This window comes from Nematostella vectensis, chromosome 14, assembly GCF_932526225.1.
Source record: "Nematostella vectensis chromosome 14, jaNemVect1.1, whole genome shotgun sequence".
NCBI classification, from domain to species: domain Eukaryota; kingdom Metazoa; phylum Cnidaria; class Anthozoa; order Actiniaria; family Edwardsiidae; genus Nematostella; species Nematostella vectensis.
In genome coordinates this window covers 2,333,322-2,351,565 of record NC_064047.1, presented here as the reverse complement: position 1 = coordinate 2,351,565, position 18,244 = coordinate 2,333,322, and the positions used below count along the sequence as shown (strand labels likewise).

At 37.8% G+C, this 18,244-nt stretch overlaps 2 protein-coding genes across 3 annotated transcripts in view; both read left to right on the top strand.

Annotated features, from left to right (window-relative positions):
- Window positions 1–18,244, top strand: part of LOC116602248 — a 60,733-nt gene that overhangs the window by 6,572 nt on the left and 35,917 nt on the right. For both annotated transcript variants that reach the window (XM_048721413.1, XM_048721412.1), the window contains 3 exons: window positions 2,867–3,039; window positions 3,355–3,447; window positions 4,181–4,328. In XM_048721413.1, coding sequence (XP_048577370.1) covers window positions 2,878–3,039; window positions 3,355–3,447; window positions 4,181–4,328 — 403 coding nt within the window. In that variant the 5' untranslated portion in view covers window positions 2,867–2,877. The remainder of the gene's footprint in view (window positions 1–2,866; window positions 3,040–3,354; window positions 3,448–4,180; window positions 4,329–18,244) is intronic.
- Window positions 7,825–16,496, top strand: LOC125559768 (histone-lysine N-methyltransferase MECOM-like). Its single transcript, XM_048721414.1, has 2 exons — window positions 7,825–7,846; window positions 14,694–16,496. Exons 1-2 carry the CDS (start codon window positions 7,840–7,842, stop codon window positions 16,169–16,171), a joined length of 1,485 nt encoding a protein of 494 aa, XP_048577371.1. The 5' UTR covers window positions 7,825–7,839; the 3' UTR covers window positions 16,172–16,496.

Here is an 18,244-nt window from a genome sequence, read left to right as displayed (position 1 = left end):
TTTAATGAAGCTCGTGCTTTTTATAGAAAACGCGCTGAAAAATGTGTTGTGATTTAAGAATTTGTTGAAAAAAAAAACCCAGACGTTGAAAATGACGAGAAATCAAAGTTTACTTTTGATCGGTTTATCTTTTGTTGATATCTAAAGATTTAATATAAACTTCAGAAAGTGTATTGCTGTATAGCATCTTTATACATCAGATAACATCTTTATAGAAACATATAAGAACTTCCAGCCTGCGATTTCACTAAATATGAAGCCGTTATTTCTTAAGAAAAAAAAAACAATATTAGGCTTCTCAAAATTGTCCTGAATAAAAGGAATTTCATGTCCAGACTATATAGCAAATCAAAACTTCAGAAATTACATGTATCTATTCAGTTCTATGATTGATCATATACAATACACTTGATACATCATCCAGTATGTGGGCCAAAAGCTCTTAACTCCTGGATCTAGCGTAGCACCCACCAAAAATATTAGATGCAGAATTCAGACGCTTAATTCAGATTATTCATGGTGGTATTAAAAGATTATAGAACACAATTATGCATACTGTGCGTTAAAGGCGTAATGGTAGAATTCAGTCATTTGCTTGACTAGTATGTAGCCTATAGTTGCTTATGAAATAGTGATCTGTAAGCTTCAGCCCCGTGCGAAACCCTAACATCGGTCATTGCTGGCATCTCGCTCAGTCCACATGACAAGGGAAATGCTAGTGAAGTACTTACAGCACCTCATAACATGGTGTACAACCAGTAACAGGTTTACTTGGCCAGCAATTTTCACTGTTTCGGTCAACATTGGCGTTGATGGGTTCGAGAAGCGAAAAAAAGTTATTTGGTCCTCTTCAGATACGTATTGTATACGTACGATATTTCATCGTGAGATACGTATTCTGTACGATGGTTTGCATGTACTGGGGTCTTCAGATTTAAGAACCATTGGCTCGCTAGTCGCCCATGTAGTTATTCAAAAGCTGTATTTCGAAAATGGATGGCTGGAATACCGAACAACACCACTCTAGTCGTCTCGATCAAGTCTTTAACAAAGGGCATTGTAAACCGTAAAAGGAAATTTTTCTGTGTGCGTCTGAAAATTGGTAATACACTCTCAATTTCTTTTTTCTTAGATGTGCAATCCCGAGTTTGTAGAATTTATCAGAAATTACCATAAAGGCAAAAAAAATGAAATAGAAATTGAAGGTTGAAAAATGTATACGTTGTCCTTTATAGACAATATGCCTTTGCGGCATTCTCTGTAAAAAGTACGTCGAACATTTAAATAATTGACGATAATTTGTTTGGGCGTTGGCATCTCGTCATTTTAAAATATTAGAAATAAAGAAAGGCGAGGCATCAACTCATTTCCCCTGTGGTTCCAATTTCTTTTTGTAGATCTCATTTCTTTACTGTCTTTTCTTTTATGTCATTATTTGTTCAGAGCAAATGTAGTAATCTATAGATGGTGGATCCTAGAGCAGCTTTAATCGCTTTCAACTTCTTAGATATTGAGCGATGTGCGCGCGCTTTTAAAATGATATTGACTTGTGGTCGGAAGTGAGTCGTCCCATTGGAAATCTCTTCTAACGGAACTCTTGTCACCGAGGTCGCATTTGTTATAAATTTGTTACTCAAGAAAAGACCTGCAATTGGAAGAGCTAGCCGATGTTTGATCGTTTCATCACCATTGATCGTTTCATTTTGTCACCAGGAAGTATATATATAGTTTTCGAGAGGTATTTTATACGAAGGAAAACAAAAGCGGCCCATACACAGGCTATCCGAAGTCCGAATATCTCTAACTGGATATTCCCTTATAAGCAGCGGAACACCATTAAAAAGTCTTCATTGGCCGACATTTTTTTGTCCTGGCAAAATACCTGGTGTGCGAAAACATCTATTTCCATCGCCTGATTAGGGAAACTACAGTTTCGACATGATCGATTGATGATGTGGTAGTGCAAGGTATAAAACTTTATTTTCTAATAGATTCTAATAGATATTTCCGTATTTCATCACATAATTTGTCTTCCAATTTTGAACAAAATTCTTACAAAGATGTGACCGACTAGTGCTCTTGAATGCCAAAATATGCAAAATGGCTTTTAAACAACTTGGTTAAACAAGTGATGATTTAATTTTTGATCTATACTATTCGTAAGAATTAGTATGTCACCCTTTTTCCTGGTTCCTCCGTGACACATGCAGCGACACTAAGGAAAAGTGTAACCCCAATATTTTTAAAAAAATATAAGGAAATAACCAGGAGGGGCGTGGTTGTACCCCCCAAATATTTTCTTTATGTTTCTTTATTGTGCCTCCCTTCCAACAATCTTAGTGGCCTGCTACTGCTCTGTTATCTTTGTGCACCATGCACTTGGTGTGACAAGTGCACGGGGCTTTTATAAGCGTGGTATTAATAATGTTTAATAATATAGGTAAATGTAATAAAAGGGTACTATATTCAGCCATCCCTTTGTTTTTGTTTTATTGAATACTGAATGACAAATTATGCGCAGAGATCTTCAAAACTAAACTTCTAAAATAGTTTAATCTCAGTTACCAAATATTTGGTGATAGCATCTCCAATTCATTCGATGGAAATGGATGCTTTCTCAGACTTAGCTAAGATGACATAATAGCGCCTGATAGACACTCTACGGCTAGTTCTTACAAGAGCAAGCACAAACGCAATCGCAAAAGTGAGAATTGGTCAACCAGAAGTACAAAACGTATGGACATTGTGGTGTTAGCGTTCTTCTGTGTTTGCTGCGCATACATTTCTTTAAATGGTATCAGTGATAATAAGAATTCCCAGTGTTGAGCGTGTACGTGCGTCGTCCTCAAATTTAACTTTTTTCCAGCTATCCTCGCCATGTTTCTGGTACACTGGTCTCAACTGGAAGGTCTTCAGAAGAACGCCGGGGTTTTTACGACCAACCACATCCCTGCAAACCTGGTGTTTGGGCCATACAACGGGCCAATCAACATGGCCCTTAAAACCAGAGATGAAAAGCATTTGGACTACATACTAGAGGTGGGTATGGCCATCGTCACGACAATAGCCAACTTGCATTAAAAGATCACGTTACTTTTTGGGTGTCAAATGAAATGGGCGGCTTTGCAAAAAAAAAGAGTTTTGTGTAGGGAGGTCGGGCTGGGTGGATGGTAGCAATTAAAAAATATATTTTCTTTAACCTTTGTTCATTGTAGGCGACCTCTAGAGGGGAGGGGTGGGGTGTGGTTTGTGTGTCGGGTTGGGGTTGGGTGATAGCATTGAGAATAGTTTTTATTGTCTACATTGTTGATAATTTTCGTTGAGAAGTGTTTTCTGACTTTTTTGTTTTGGTAGGTGACATACAAATGTGGTGAGCTGCGATGGGTCACCGACAGGCATCTTTCATGGGCTGCCTTTATGTCATTCGCGAGATGTGACAAAGAAAAGGTAGAATTCCTGGTCTCTTTACTTGCTACTCTTCTTGATATTTACCCTGCTCTCTCCTTTGGCTAAAAAAGGTCCCCTTTTGATGACATTATGTAAACCTAAGAAGAATTTCTCCCCATTTTAAGGTATTTTTAGGGATTTAAATGGGCAGTCTGGTATTTTTAAGGGTTGGCGTTTTGTGAAATTACCTGAACAAAATCTCTGCAAAAAAATATTTTTTTAAGGATTAAGATTATGAGGCATACTTAATAATGTCCATTTCACGCAGCTTTTTTTGTCCAATATTCTGCTGACGAGACTCCTGTTTCTGTTCTTCAGGGGTTGAAGTTTATTTGATCAACAAGTATATGTGACTACTTTCCCTCCCTGGGATGCTTTGCCAATGATCACTGTGTCCTAAAATGAACTAGACGATGTTGTTTGGTGCTATGTGGCTGATCCAGATTTCTCGTTAATTTTGGTTTCCGCAACCTTCTTCCGAAGGGTGAACCTCCCTCCCCCCCCCCCCCCCCCCCCCTAGATCCGGTAATAAATAGTTCTGGATAGTTTCTGTACTTATTGCTTATTTCCTTGTTTACTGAATGCCAAATGATTTTCACAGCAATATTGGCGCTCACGCTTGTATCATTTGTATAAGGGTTTGACGTATGTTTAAGTCGTTTGGACTTTTTTCTCCAACATATGAATCACATTTATCGACTCCTGAGATTTTTTGTGCGTTCCTCATACTTAGAATCTCGAGCTATTCTGGCACGACGGGGAGTTCTTCTTTCGATCTCTAAGAGGGATAAAGAAAGGAGAGGAATTAATCGTCTGGCCTACAGCACTACTTTGCAAGAAAATCGGGATCCCAGACGCAGTTGAACGCGTCAAAATAAAAGGTACGTTTGATAAAAGGCTTGTTTCCATATTATGATCGCACACCGATCGCAAAGTGGTCTCCATATAATCGTACATGATCGCCTTATGCGGTTGCCTGCGAATGCCTGTTCATGGCATCCTGCGTGTCGAAAGCATAGCCTCTTAATTTCATCTTAATTTGGAAAGATAGGAGAATGGCATTGCGAAAATGGAAATTTCTTTGGTAAAGAGGCAGTCAGGAAGGGAACACAGACAACCCAAAACAAAAAAAAGTAAAAAAAACAACAACAATTTTTTGTTAATGTGATGCGTTCTAAAATGCAGAAATAAATGTTATTTTTAATAGCAAACTTAACCCACATTAATCAATATGTAATTTAACCCATTCACCAATAGAAAAACAAAACCGATCAGCATTTGACAGTATAGGGAATACCGATAAATAGCTGTTTTTAAATGGTCTAAAAGAGCCTGGGTCTAGCGCACGAAAAATAAAACTTAGGGTCTGAGACATTAATTTTTTTTAAAAAGACGGCCTGCAAAATCGTATTTACGATTAAGTTTACGTGGAAATTGTCGACTCACACATTTTTAGCGCGATAAAAATGGTATGTAATGCCCTAAAAGGGAACTAGCTAGAAAAACGAAATTTCGAAAATTCGAAATTTTAAAACATTTAAAGCTAAACCAAAGACTGTCATGTAAGTCTGATCTCCGGATGTTTTCATTAACCAATCTACTAATCCAGATAAAGTCCTTTTTCCTTGGCATAGTTTATTCGTAACTTACCGCACTGAAAAAAACAGCTCCTGATAAAAAAAAAATGAAAGAAAGGGTAAAAAGTTCAAATTGAAATTCAATTGTCTTTATTTATCTTTTTGTTAACAATAAAAGTTAAATGACTAAGAAATGGTTTTAGAAATGTTCATAAATTATAGAATCACCCCTCAAGGCTCTACGTCCTTGCTGCGATTCGCTAAGAAAATCAATCCGAAACAACTGTTTTAACATATAAAAGTAAAAATAAAGTAGTACTTAACATATAAAAGTAAAAATAAAGTAGTACTTAAAAGAAGGCCGATTTCCTTTTCTAGTGAGTTTTTTTGCGAAATGCACCACGAAGAATGTATCTGAAATAAAGCTCATCCGAATTTATAGATTCCTTAGTTTTCCTTCGGCCTCCTCCCCCTCCCCCCCCCCCCCAAAAAAAAATATATATATATATATTTATCATTTTGTTGTCTTGTACTCTACTTGTTGTTCCTATCAAATTGCCATTCTCCACCTGTTCGAGACGCCCAACACATTGTCCTGTCGTCTTCGCCAAGCCCTGAAAATCCTTCAACTGACCCACTAATAACAAGCGTACATTCCTAATCTCGCTAGCTTTGGTTGCCAGGCGAAGACAGCCGTCGACGGAATCATCCATTCTTCCAATCCATCCCACTAACATGTGGCCGATTGTTTATATTGAATTAACAAGAAAATGAAGCTTTTGTTATAGTGGATTAGGCTAACATAAAAGTACACATTTCTCTTAGGACGTGTGTGATTTAGGTAGCTATTAGGCTAGGAAATTGGCCAAAATTGGGCTTTAACTGTGACGGTTTGTTTGCCTCGAGATTTTAATATTGAATTTCACTTTGTCTGTAGTGATATCTTGGGTAAACAAATTTGTTGTGATCATGGGCAATTTATACTATCGGCGGCATGTCAATGAACTTGTAAAGATTTTACTCGGCCGTGGACAAATCAAAAGATCCCTAAATTTCTACATTTAAAAAAAGCAGAAATAAATAACATTTTCTCTTGTATTAAAAATAATGCAGTGAAGTCTAGGCGTTCTTTATCGGGCAATTACACTTAATCTTATCTTCTTTGTTTGACTAAAATATTATAAAGCGGACGGCATTTTTGTTTATTTTGCTCGAGGCGATATGAAAAAAGTCCATCATTGTGATCTAATTCAGCTGTCGAAATTTGTTCACTAAATTCCATCACTGACCGGCTGTGATAATGTGATAATGTGATAATGTCGCTGAAGTAACTCAAGCCGAATTTATCCAGAAATACCAATAGATCACGCGTGTGGTCGAACGCCAGTTTGTTTCAAGTGGTTGTCGAGATATTAAGTCAAGTAATTGAATAATATTCGAAATATTGCAAGGTGGATAAAGAGTGCCAAGCTACAAGTTACAATTCTTAAGAATCGGATTCTAGATTGGTTTCTGTTGTTGAAACATTGAAAAAGACCTAACTTACTTTACTGATGCATCACTCAGTGTTATTGGAGGATCAGTTATAGCGACACAATGATCGTTTAGAAAGTTTTATCGTACGCCATACAATTTATTTATTCCATTTTGTTATTTATTTCGTGTCCATTTTTATTACTCTTGAGGATTTTATGCATCCTTATCAATTAGACCAACACGAGGCTTTTTACACAGCAAGCTAGAACATGGATTCCCAGCGTGTTTGAAGTCGCCTGTGATCGCTCCCTTGAACACACTTGTATAAAGAGTTATGAGTTTGATTTGTTTGTTTTGGTTTTGCGTTGTGGTCGTATGGGCGGTCACGGGGCAAACAAAAAACATTACCCGCCAAACAAGGCATCGTGCTTTGAAGATACTACTGCAGTAACAAGTTGTTTACGGGTTTTTCGAGGCTTAGATTACTTCACCTTGAGATAAGTCGTGTTTTAGAATATAAGCATTTTTAACAGACGGACTGAGATTGTATTTTCAATAGTAAGAAGCCACTATTTTTTTTTTAATTTACTTTCGCAGGTTTTTACATAGATCATGCTTATTACGAATTTAGGGTGGTACTCCTTTTCAGAAAATGTCGATCGACCACTTTTTTGTAATTGTTTACATTTGAAAATACAACTGTCCATTTACAAGAAAGCTTCAGAAATAACCGTCTACGAATGAGGTAGGATACATTTATTGACGATATTTGATTAAAAATGGTACTTGGTTGAATGAGCCGATGAACATGAACATTTATTATTTGTTTATATTGGCATTAATTTGTCCCAAAAACGGCTGAAAGAGAGACTGTTTAATTTTTTTTTTCTTTGAGCATTGCCAAGATTATCACTGTAATGATACTTTAATTGGTATTTTTTTTTTAGTCATAACTATTTTTAGAGGTATTATTTAGGACAATGTTAAGTTGATCATAAACTGAATGACTACTCGCGCCCCATCCTCTCGCACCGATCACCTTTAAAATAAAGACATCACCCCGTCCTATCTCCACCCCACCAAGGCACTCACAAAAACTCTAACGGTAAATCATTAAAACATAAAAAAGGGCTAAAATGAGGTTGTCTGTACTTGGATTTTATGAGTGTACAAGTTGTACATACCATGTGATTCTCTATTTTAGACTTATAATCCAAATCTCCAGAAATTTATACAATAATTCGGTGAATGTTTTTATTACAGCATTAGAAATGTATGTATCATTTTAGGTATGGTAGTTTAACACAGAGGGCGCAATTAAACTCACAAAAAGTCCAACATGAGAGGTGAGAACCTTTTCCTAACGCCATAGACTTGACAGTTATAAAATAGAACCGAAGAATCCGGTATTGACAATTAAAAAAAAAAGCTGAGTTTGACTAGTAACTACTTAGAATTGTCAACTGAACAACAGCGCGATCCACGAGACAGTGTGAGCACTGTCCCGTTAAGAAAATCGCGTGGTCTAAAACCTATTGTCTTCAAACATGTGGGACTATAGTTAAAAACCACTGGAGTGAAACTATGTAATTCGAGTCTACAAATTGTCTTATGGCTTGAAAGGCTTTGAAGTTTTTCCACCTGCGGCGTGATCTAAAAAAGTCTTGCAATTTACTTGAAGTAGGTTTGAAGTTTGGCTTCTACGTCAGGTTTTAGTTGTGATTGGTTCTAATATATTTTATACCCGCGTATGACTGGTAGTCTGATATGAAGCATCTGATATGTGATATGTCAATAACGTTTATTAGGCTTAAGTAGCACGAGAGTTAATCTTTGACGAGACGTTTTTAGCCTCACAGTACCTCCTCCAAAAGCTCAAATGAAAAATACTATTGCTCTTTTAGAGCTGTCACAGTATGAGAGAAAGTTATGCCCCGAGGGAAATGCAATGACATAAAATCACACACATAAAAAAACATATTATAAAGCCTTTAAATCCTTGTTGAATTTGAATAAATATTTGATGTTATTTTATGTCGAAGGCAGTGCACCTAAATTAATCGAGGTGTGCACCTTTCGTGCAAGGTTATGTTGCTGATGACAGTTTCCCGCCAAAACTGTACAACCGCGCGCGCGTCTTTCACAGCTATGGCGCCACCTGCCCGAGTTCAAAGGCTGCTGTTGATTGTCGTTGCGGTTTCCGGAACACGAAGTTAAAACCACTAAAGTAGAATAGTAAAAGAATATACGCGCGCTTTTGTTGGTAGTTACACCAAGATTAGATTAATAGCTTGCTAAAAAAAAGTAACGAAAAAATGACAAGCGAGCTTGCACGAAGTCTTAATTGTTATGTAAACAAACAAAGGCTTATCTGAAAGTTCTGCATAATCTAAGAAAAAATTTTTTTATTACACTCTCTTTTTATAAGAAACGTCTAATTTTCAGTTGAGGCTGGGCCGTACTTATTTCTGCAGCGGATTTTCAAAAAAATTGTCTACGGCAAAAATAGATGAGAAATCAAACTCGCACTCAAAGAGAGTGCAATGCCAAGAAGGAAAACAGACTTTATGTAGCGAAAAAATGACGCAAACACAGACACCGTGAATGCACACTTTTAGGGCCGCCGAACGGTCATTGGTTAGCACGGCTAATTTTCATGAGAAAGCCGGCCGTTTTTTATTTGACGGCAGAGCAAGCCAAAAACAGCAACAGCCGCATAAAAGATATATATAAAATCGAGCGTCCAAACAGTAAGATTTCCTTATTCTAGACCGTGTTATTTCACATTTCTTTTCAAAACTCCATTAGAACACTCAATAAATATCCGATCAGAGCGTATAGTTTTCTGGACATTGCAAGTCAGAGATATTATGATAATACTGTTAATTCCATTAATGAGGTTACAACAAAGTCTATTATTCATAAACAACTCTTTACCGACAATTTCTTAACAGAAATATCAATACCTTTTATAAAACCCCGAATCCAATATACACACCGTCGTTTTATCGACTTTTTTGGCTAAGTAAAATGTAAAACAAACAATATGTAAAATATTTCCCTTGGAAGACAAAGAGTTCTTCAATGTATCCGCCTCAATTTCCGGAGTTATGCCGTTACCGGGTAAAGGCTGTTATCTGCCTGTTTTAACAAAACTAAGTCAAAGTGAACTACAAATGTTTTAAGAGCTTTTAGGCTCGGGTGTTAAGATATTCATAATGTATGATCATTTAAAAAGACACCGTAAAGTTAAGAAGCTCAAGGTCTTGGTTAAAGTTCTATGTAATGGTAAACGGAGCGAAGTATTGATGCATATCAGGTTTAAGGGCGGGGCGGTAAAACACCCCTTTGTCGGTGGTGTACCTAATTGATATTTGAAAGCTTATTAAGGTGTCATATATTTTCTTTGTTTGCTAAAGGTATTGGTTAGGCTCAGTTGATACGAAACCAATCTTTGTTTCCCAGGTTATCTTTAAGAATTTTGTTTAATTCATGCAAGGGCATAGCAGTGGGGCTGTCGGTTTATTTATTCAAATGCATTTTACCTCACGGCGACACGTGTAACCTAAGTGGCAATTACGCAATTGTTTGCAAACGTCAGGAAGTGCCCTTATACAATAGATGAGTATCAACGCACTAATTCAACCCTCTAGCAGTGGCAATTTGCAACATGTTTGGAGCGCATGCATGCATGCATGCATGCAACCGTTAACAATTATTAGCATTAGACCTCCCTCGTTCTAAAACACACAAAGGTTCTGAATTGTTAAAAAAAAACATTAACGATGTGCAACATGTTGCGTGTGCATTTCATGCAACCTTTGACGACCACATTTCGCAATTACAGAACAAAATCACACACGGCTTCCATCAAGCTGTCATATCTGTTTAATGTATAAAACAATTCATATATGTTGCATAATACGAGTACAAAAGCAAAACACAAACACAGTCCTACTTATCTTATTTTACTCTCCTACTCTCCAATGAATTTCCCTTTAACTTATTTTGTTGCTAATAGAAAACGCCCTCCCTTATTTGCCATTAGCCAATCCAAAAAAAGTCAATCTGAAATAATTCGAATGTGAACCACATTAAATAATAATCACACTTGAAGTTCTTGAGCTCAAAAATGGAATAGAGGATTCCACAAAGACACAATGGGTTGCCTAGAGATAAGCGCGTTTTGATGTCTGTAGGCAATTGAACATCTCTGAGCCAATAAGGGCATATTACACCTAAGTAGGCAAAACCTAAACGGCAACCTAACTCAAATGAGAAAAGTGTAAGTTAAGGCGTTGCATAAGCACAATAACACACGTGTGCTAATGCGCATGCAATTCGACTAGAATAATAAGTATAGGACAAAACGCCGATGACGAAAAAAAGAAAAGAAACGAATTCCAAAGAGTATTGTATAAGGTTTCGGAGTATTTTAAAACACTCAAGTAATGTGATGGCTTCAGATCTTAATTGCAGGACTTTAACCAAAGTTAGGTTATGATGCATTGTAGTTGTCAGAGTAACAAATACACGAATGCCATTCCACAGACACATGCGTGCTAAGGGGCATGGTTAGCCAAGCGCAATTACTGGAGTAGGAATTGTAAAGAGAAGTACACAGAATAGTTGAAATGCAACGACCGATGAATGCTATGAAAAACAAAAGTTACTTCATTCAAACGCAACAAAATAACGCAAGATCAAATGAAATTAAATTATACAGAATTCTAGATACTAAAACACAAAACAAGCCCTTTGGGAAAATGTTCGATGAAAAAAAAATTGATTTACCAATTACTTGAAGCGGTGTTTCTTTACTTAGATATGTTTCTGTTTTTGAAGGAAAAAGTTTCCCCTTTTCCTAATGCGGTGATGTATAAGAGTAGGGATAAAAACAGGAATTAAACGCAATGCCTTTACACGAAAAAATAACTTCGCTGGGTGCACCGTTAGTCATTGACTATTGTTGTGTTTAAGTTGCATTAGATTAAGACTCACGTGTCTATTTATCGCTTTTTTATCGGCCGCTATTCCACAAATAAACACAGTTAACACGAAATAGTAAAATAAGTCTGACCTGATTATATTGAAACTACTGTACAGATACCATGGATATCATCTGATATTAGATACTGATGTTATATGGCATTTTAGTTTTTTGTTAGGGACCTGGGATAGTCACTTATTTCTCGCTAAAATATTGAGCAAGCACAGAAAACAAAACGACCACCCCATATTATACATAATGATTAAAACCGTTGGTCCCTTAGAAAGGCATTTGTAATATAAAAATGCTGCACATATAGATAATAAAATCAGTTTCAATCTAAAGGTTCTACTCGATTTTTACTATAAAATTAAAAGGGATTGTTTTCATCTGAAAGATCTAAGCAATACTTGGTAGATGTTCTGGTTATTCCATTTCGCCTTTGATCTCTACAAAATAGCAAAAAATAAAAAATAAACATGAAATTGTTAGCCTTCATTTTAACAGCCGCGCACTGACTGGTAGAACCTGTCTGTTACACACGCGACATAGAGATCATCAAAACCACCGGAATTACGGTGAAATTCAACCCACCCTATAATAAAAACGCCTCAATTAAACATATGAAATATCGAGGAAACAGAAATGGCTGTGTGCTTTTTTATTATTATGAGAGCTTTGAATTTTCGAAACTAAACTAAACTAAACAACATTTTCACTCAGTCGCTTCGATGGATTTTAGATAACTTCTGTTCTTTCTTAGACAGGTACGGAAATTAAAGTGTATAAAATTGAAGGATTCACCAGTTGTCTGTCTGGGCTTGTAATAAAAACAGGTCCCTGCGGGTTAGTTATAAAGCAAAGCATTTCCCCGGTAGAGCTAATGGTGTAAAGGTTTGACTCTCGCTGAACAAAACGCATGAAAAATTATGTTTGTTTTTTTAAGTTCGAACATTAAGTAAGTACATATATTGTATCTTTGCGCAGCTCACCCATAATTAATCTATTTTTTCCTAAAGGTTTAGATTTCCGCACATAACTATAAAATATGAAAGTTTCAAGAAAATTAATTACTTAGAATTATAAGTTAAGAATTATTACTAATTCGTTTGATGCAAAGATTTTTTAAACATCAACGTTCTTGTGGATAAAGCAATTTGAAGCAGCTACTGATATGTTTTGCCACTTTGAAGAGGTGAACACGATTACTTGTTTTTTTTCGACGACTTAACTTTCTCATTTTCTTATATCTGTTATGGTTGTTGTTGTTGTTGTTTTTCTTTTGTGTGTGTTGTTGTTGTTCTTGTTTTTTTTTTGTTTTTTTTTTTTTGCTTCGGGCGCTCGAAGAACTTTTTCTCTGTAAACGTTTAGACATTTGATTGTCAAATGCTTTTAGAGCAAAGGTTAATTGAATATGACAGACAAAAGGAATCGACGCAATATATTAAAAGCACCCTATTTTCAAACCTCGTGCTGTTTAAACCAGCCAAACAGCCTTGTCGGCAAGGGCGAATTTTTTGCCTGATTTGAATTAAAACCCTGCAGAATTCTATTATCTAATTGAGCGAATGGTAGAGAATTTGTTAAAGCAATAAGATCAATAATGCGAATTTCGTTTGATTTTCACCGTTTTAAATGCAGTAGTAATCCATACGGTACTTAGCTGGCCTCCAAAAAGGCGCTAATGAGCAATCGATTTCATATATATCTCTGTAATCTTTATTAGTTTTAATAGCTTAGCAACACAGCTTTAGAATATGAGGTTTCAAAAGGCTGTACTTTATTCAAATATGTTTAGCGCAATCTCTAGCAATAGCGAGTCTACAATACGTCGGCTATGTTAGAGAATGATGTATAGGCTTTATAAACTTTTTGGAAATCATAAATAAATGCGGCGCGAATTATGTTTGTGCCAATGTTTTTCCGCACTGAGCGTCAAACGCTTTGCTAATTTTGTTTGGCGTAATTGGTCGTTGCTCACTTTATTAATTCGTGTGATAATCAATGTATTGTTTGAGTGGAACCGTTCTAGGTTACCATGACAAAAGAAAGACGGACTTCAATATGTGCTGGAACTTTGCAAGAACAATGGAACACGTGTCGTTGTGTAAAATACGGTGTCATAACGAGCTTTTAGAAGACCTCTGCAAACGGACCTCTGGGTACCAGAAATCTCAAGAATAAACTTTTAAATGGCTAAGAGATCACCCGTTCCAAGCCTTTTAACAAACATTGAGTCTAAATTTAGATTTAAAAAGCCGTGAAAGTTTCGTCGGCTGTTATAAAATGGCGTGCGCGGTTAAGGTTGATCGGAGAGATGATTCCATAGTGTTAGACCCCCCCCCCCCCCCCCCCCCCCCCATGTCCGACACTATAAACCCATCTGTTTCGCTCGGAAACATTCCTAAACAAAGCCTTGCCAACCGCGTGTGGAAATCATCTATGTAAAAAGGCCGAGACGTGTATTGTTCGCTAAATGTGCTTTTGTGGAGTCTACGGATTTCATGTGAAAGCGCGCAACACTTAACTTTGCTACGCTTGAGTGGTCCGCTGCGCGGCCGGGTCTTTGTAACACCTGTAGGTTTTGATGGAAGTTTGGGTCCAGTGGTCAGTTGGTGCTTTATTTTTTGTGGATCTTTTTTACCAGCTAAACTGGCATGCTTTACTGGAAAGGTACAAGCATCATTCCGAATAATTCCCTTGAAGATGAGCGCGCGAGGACAACCAAATGCTTCGAATCCTAAAGAGTATTCGTGAAGAAAAATCTATTTTGATTGGATATTTGCAGAACAAAAGGTTAAAACAAAGCGATTGCCACATCCTCGTGGTCGACGGACGGGAAAACAAAAGGACGTTTCAATAAATTGCCGTAGTCAAACATTACCAAGAACAAATTCCAGAAGACTTGATTGCAATATATAAAACCTAGATGCTCTTTTCATGAGGGTTTTTAGTGTGCTATGATTTAAAACGTAATTACAGCATGTTGTGTTAATAATTGATAAGGTCATTGAATATTGATCGGTTTTTCTCTCGCTCTAGTTGTCACACTATTCTCTAGATCTACCCACTCAAGTCTCTAGCCTTAGCTCGGTGCACGTTGCACGTGTCTTGGGAAACGTCATGGTACGGCGCCCTCTGATTGGTTAGGGGCCTTTGCACGTGTTGCCTAACTAACTCACACCTGTCAATCTGATTCGCAGGTGAATACCAATGTATCTGTCGCAAATGTAAGAAACTGTTTACATTTCCCAACTCCCTGCGAGCTCACAAGGCATTCGACTGCAAGGCACGATGGGAATCGGGGGACTATAAAAAGACGTCCGTCATTGCAGAGTGCAACCATTCGAGTCATCAGCATTTGCGTCGTAGCTCGATAACAACATCAAATACGTTCAAACTGGAGACTGAAATATCGGAGATGAGCACACTGTTTCTGACTCCGAGCTCCGACACGGACGGCTTGGGTGTCTCGAAGTCTATTACGGAGAGCATGGGAATGAAGCCGGAATCGGAGCACAGATTTCTGAGTTTTGGGGACACAACTCACCCATCTCACATGGAACACGATAAAATGAACGGTGGCAGCAGTCTGAGCCTCGGATCGCCCTCAAATGGCTTTGGGGGATTCAACGGCTTCAACAGCTTTAACAACCCTCTCCTTGGTGTTAACCAATTCCCTCCGTTCCTGTCCAACTTCAACACTGACCAGTTCATGATGAAGGAAAGTCTACGAGGAATGCCTGACGGTTCGTCCTCCACGGAAGGAAGTACAACTCCGAAGTCATCTCCTCCGTTCTCCATGGCTTCTGGATCGGAACCGCAGTATGTGAAATCACCGGATAGACTCCAGCCAGTGCTAACACCCCTCACACCGGTCTCACTTGCGTCGTTCTCTTCAGAAGGTTTCGGGATGAAAGATTCCTTGAAGAACAGCTCTCTCGCGCCACCCGTCAGCACACAGTATAATTCGAGCTTCAATGGCTTTAAAAACTTAGATGTTGGCAGTATGCCAAGCTCTGACTTTCCTCCGGTTTCGCGACCTTTTCTGAACGAACTTAACGGGATGAGATACAACATTGCTCAGGACTCGTTTAACCAACACCAGCTGGACGTCCTATCAAATCCCGCATTTTTGCTGCAACCTAGACCCCCACTTTGCTCGCCATCTGGGATGCCCTTTTTCAAGTACGGTTTCGGCCAGAGTTTCCCTCCGCTAAACGGCCAGCCACCATCAGTTGGGATCCCAAGTCCTATGATGTTCAACAACGATCAGCCTCCGAATAGACTACCAACCCCGACATCAAGTCAACCGCAAGAAAATATTGGACTAAGCAATGGTACACTCACGCAGGATAAGACAAAACCGGGCTGCAGCGAGGATATGATAAACGATTTAAACTCAAAAAAAGTAAACAAAGGTTATCTGTGTGAACTTTGCGGGAAGCTTTACACGAGGAAATACGGGCTGAAAATTCATATGCGTATTCACACTGGCTATAAACCCCTAAAGTGCAAATACTGTCAAAAAAGATTCGGGGATCCAAGCAACATGGCTAAGCATATCCGCCTGCACGCTGTCGGGGATACTCCGTACAAGTGCCAGTATTGTGGAAAAGTTCTCGTAAGGAGAAGAGATTTAGATCGCCATATAAAATCGCGCCACCCAAATGGCAGATAAAACTCCTCAACACAAAGGAACATTAGTTAATTACCACTACATAATTACATTAATTGGGCTTTTGTAAAAAGAGTTTTCAAAGAAGAAATAGTATCTATAACAGTGCGTCAAATGACATGGATTCATGGACTCATTTTGTAAAACCAGTGATGGCGATGAAGCGTGGAAAGTTTCCCTATTCCACTCCATCGAACTTTGTACATAGAGGTAAAAAAATATCGACATTCATTTTAAAAACAGTGCATTTTTAAGAAAATTATATGTTTTTATGAAAGAAATAATAGATGAAAATGTGAAATAAAGAGATTTTAAAGGAATCCTAAAATGGCCGTTCCAGTGTGGAAATATGATTACTTATTTATAAGGTGTTTCCGTAGATGTTTTCTCAAACCCATTGAAAAATACCAGTTTCCCAATTAATCAAACGCGCTCACAAGCAGGTAGAGATCTTATATTTGCTGATAGTAACTTTGAAAAAAGTTCTGATTTTCTTTTTGAGGTGAATCCAGTGGATGTACGTAAGAAACAAAACGCGCGTCCCATTTCTTAAATACATAGATGATTACGTAGCCCGGATAGCAATTAGAAACACTTAAAACAAAGAATTTTCTAATATTTATTGCAAAGTTCGGAATTTGAAGTTGTTAAAAACCACACTGTAAATTAAAATGTTCGCTTTTATGGTGCCTTAAAGGTTTTCTCAGGTAGGCATTTTGATGTTGCCGAAACAAGCCTTCAAGCTTAACGTAAACTCTAAATTAAGTTCAGATGCATGGTGTAAATTAAGCCCAAACACACGAACTAGTCACACGAAAGCTAAAAGGCCATGCAAAACAGATATTTTAATGTCAACGAGAGGAGTGCGAATGTGATATAACACAGCTTAAGGTCTTATCGAACAAGGGTGAAATTTTCGATAGTTTGTTTGAAGTCAACACAGTTTATGTTGACTTAAGCTAGCTCACCGCTTACAGCTTATTTTGTCTCAGGACTTCGTAGGTCGTAGCAAAAAAACGTGCTCCTAGTTTACAACATAGCTACTCATGCGGGAAAGTTTGTCATTGCTTCTCTATGAATTAATAAGACACAATAGGTCTTTTTTAACTGCAGTAAGTAGCTTGCAGGCTATTTAGCCCGTCTTTTGTTTTCATGGACGTAAACAATGGCGCACTCTAGCACTTTAGAATTCCTACTCATCAGGGCTTTCCATAAGAAGGAGCGAACACGCCACGCTTGTGTCAACCGTTGCCTTCTATTCGTAGGGATCACTAGAGCCATAGGTTTCACTCCAAGCTTTCAAGCGAATCGAACCGTTTATTCATCTCAACGCCCGTAAATGCGAAGGAAAACGCGATGAGTTAAAATCTTTTAACATGGGCCTAACATTGGAGCGGCAATGTTAACGTGTCATCAAGTTGTTTTTCATTTTATTAAGTGTCGTGAGTTAGGCAAAATAATTCAATTTTATATGTAAGAGAGGCTTAGAATGGTGTTAATGGTATGATGTGATTTGTAAGTCTTTTATCTGGACTGCGTTGCTGGGGAAAAATACGGCGCGGGAGAAGCAATCCGCCTCTGAATTTCTATCTCCCGCTGATTTCATAGCGGGCATAACGCGCTCGTAAAGAAGTACTAAGCGGCCTAAAGTATTTAATATCCACCACCAAGAAACGTGGAATTTCTACTTCACACGGCACGCGAATTTGCGTACTTTTTTTACGCTTAAACGATGTTGTTTGTTTACGAGAAGTTGCTCCCGCGTGACATTGTACAGACGACTTCGTCTTGGTTCTGTGATTCTAGTATTTTATATGCAATTCGTCCGCTCCAAAACTGACATCTCTAGCTTCAATGTGTTCCAAGATTGTATCCGAGTAAGCTTCTATTATGAAAAAGACTATTAGAGGCGGTAGACATGGATTCTCTTTTTTGGTATTTTGAAAAAATAAAAAGAGCTGTTATCTTAAGGGCGTTTGAGTTCCCAATTTTTGAACAACACTCTTTTGGAAATAAATCCGTTCACTGGCCGGTCTTACAAAGCAAAAACTGATATTGTTAATTAAATAAAGATTA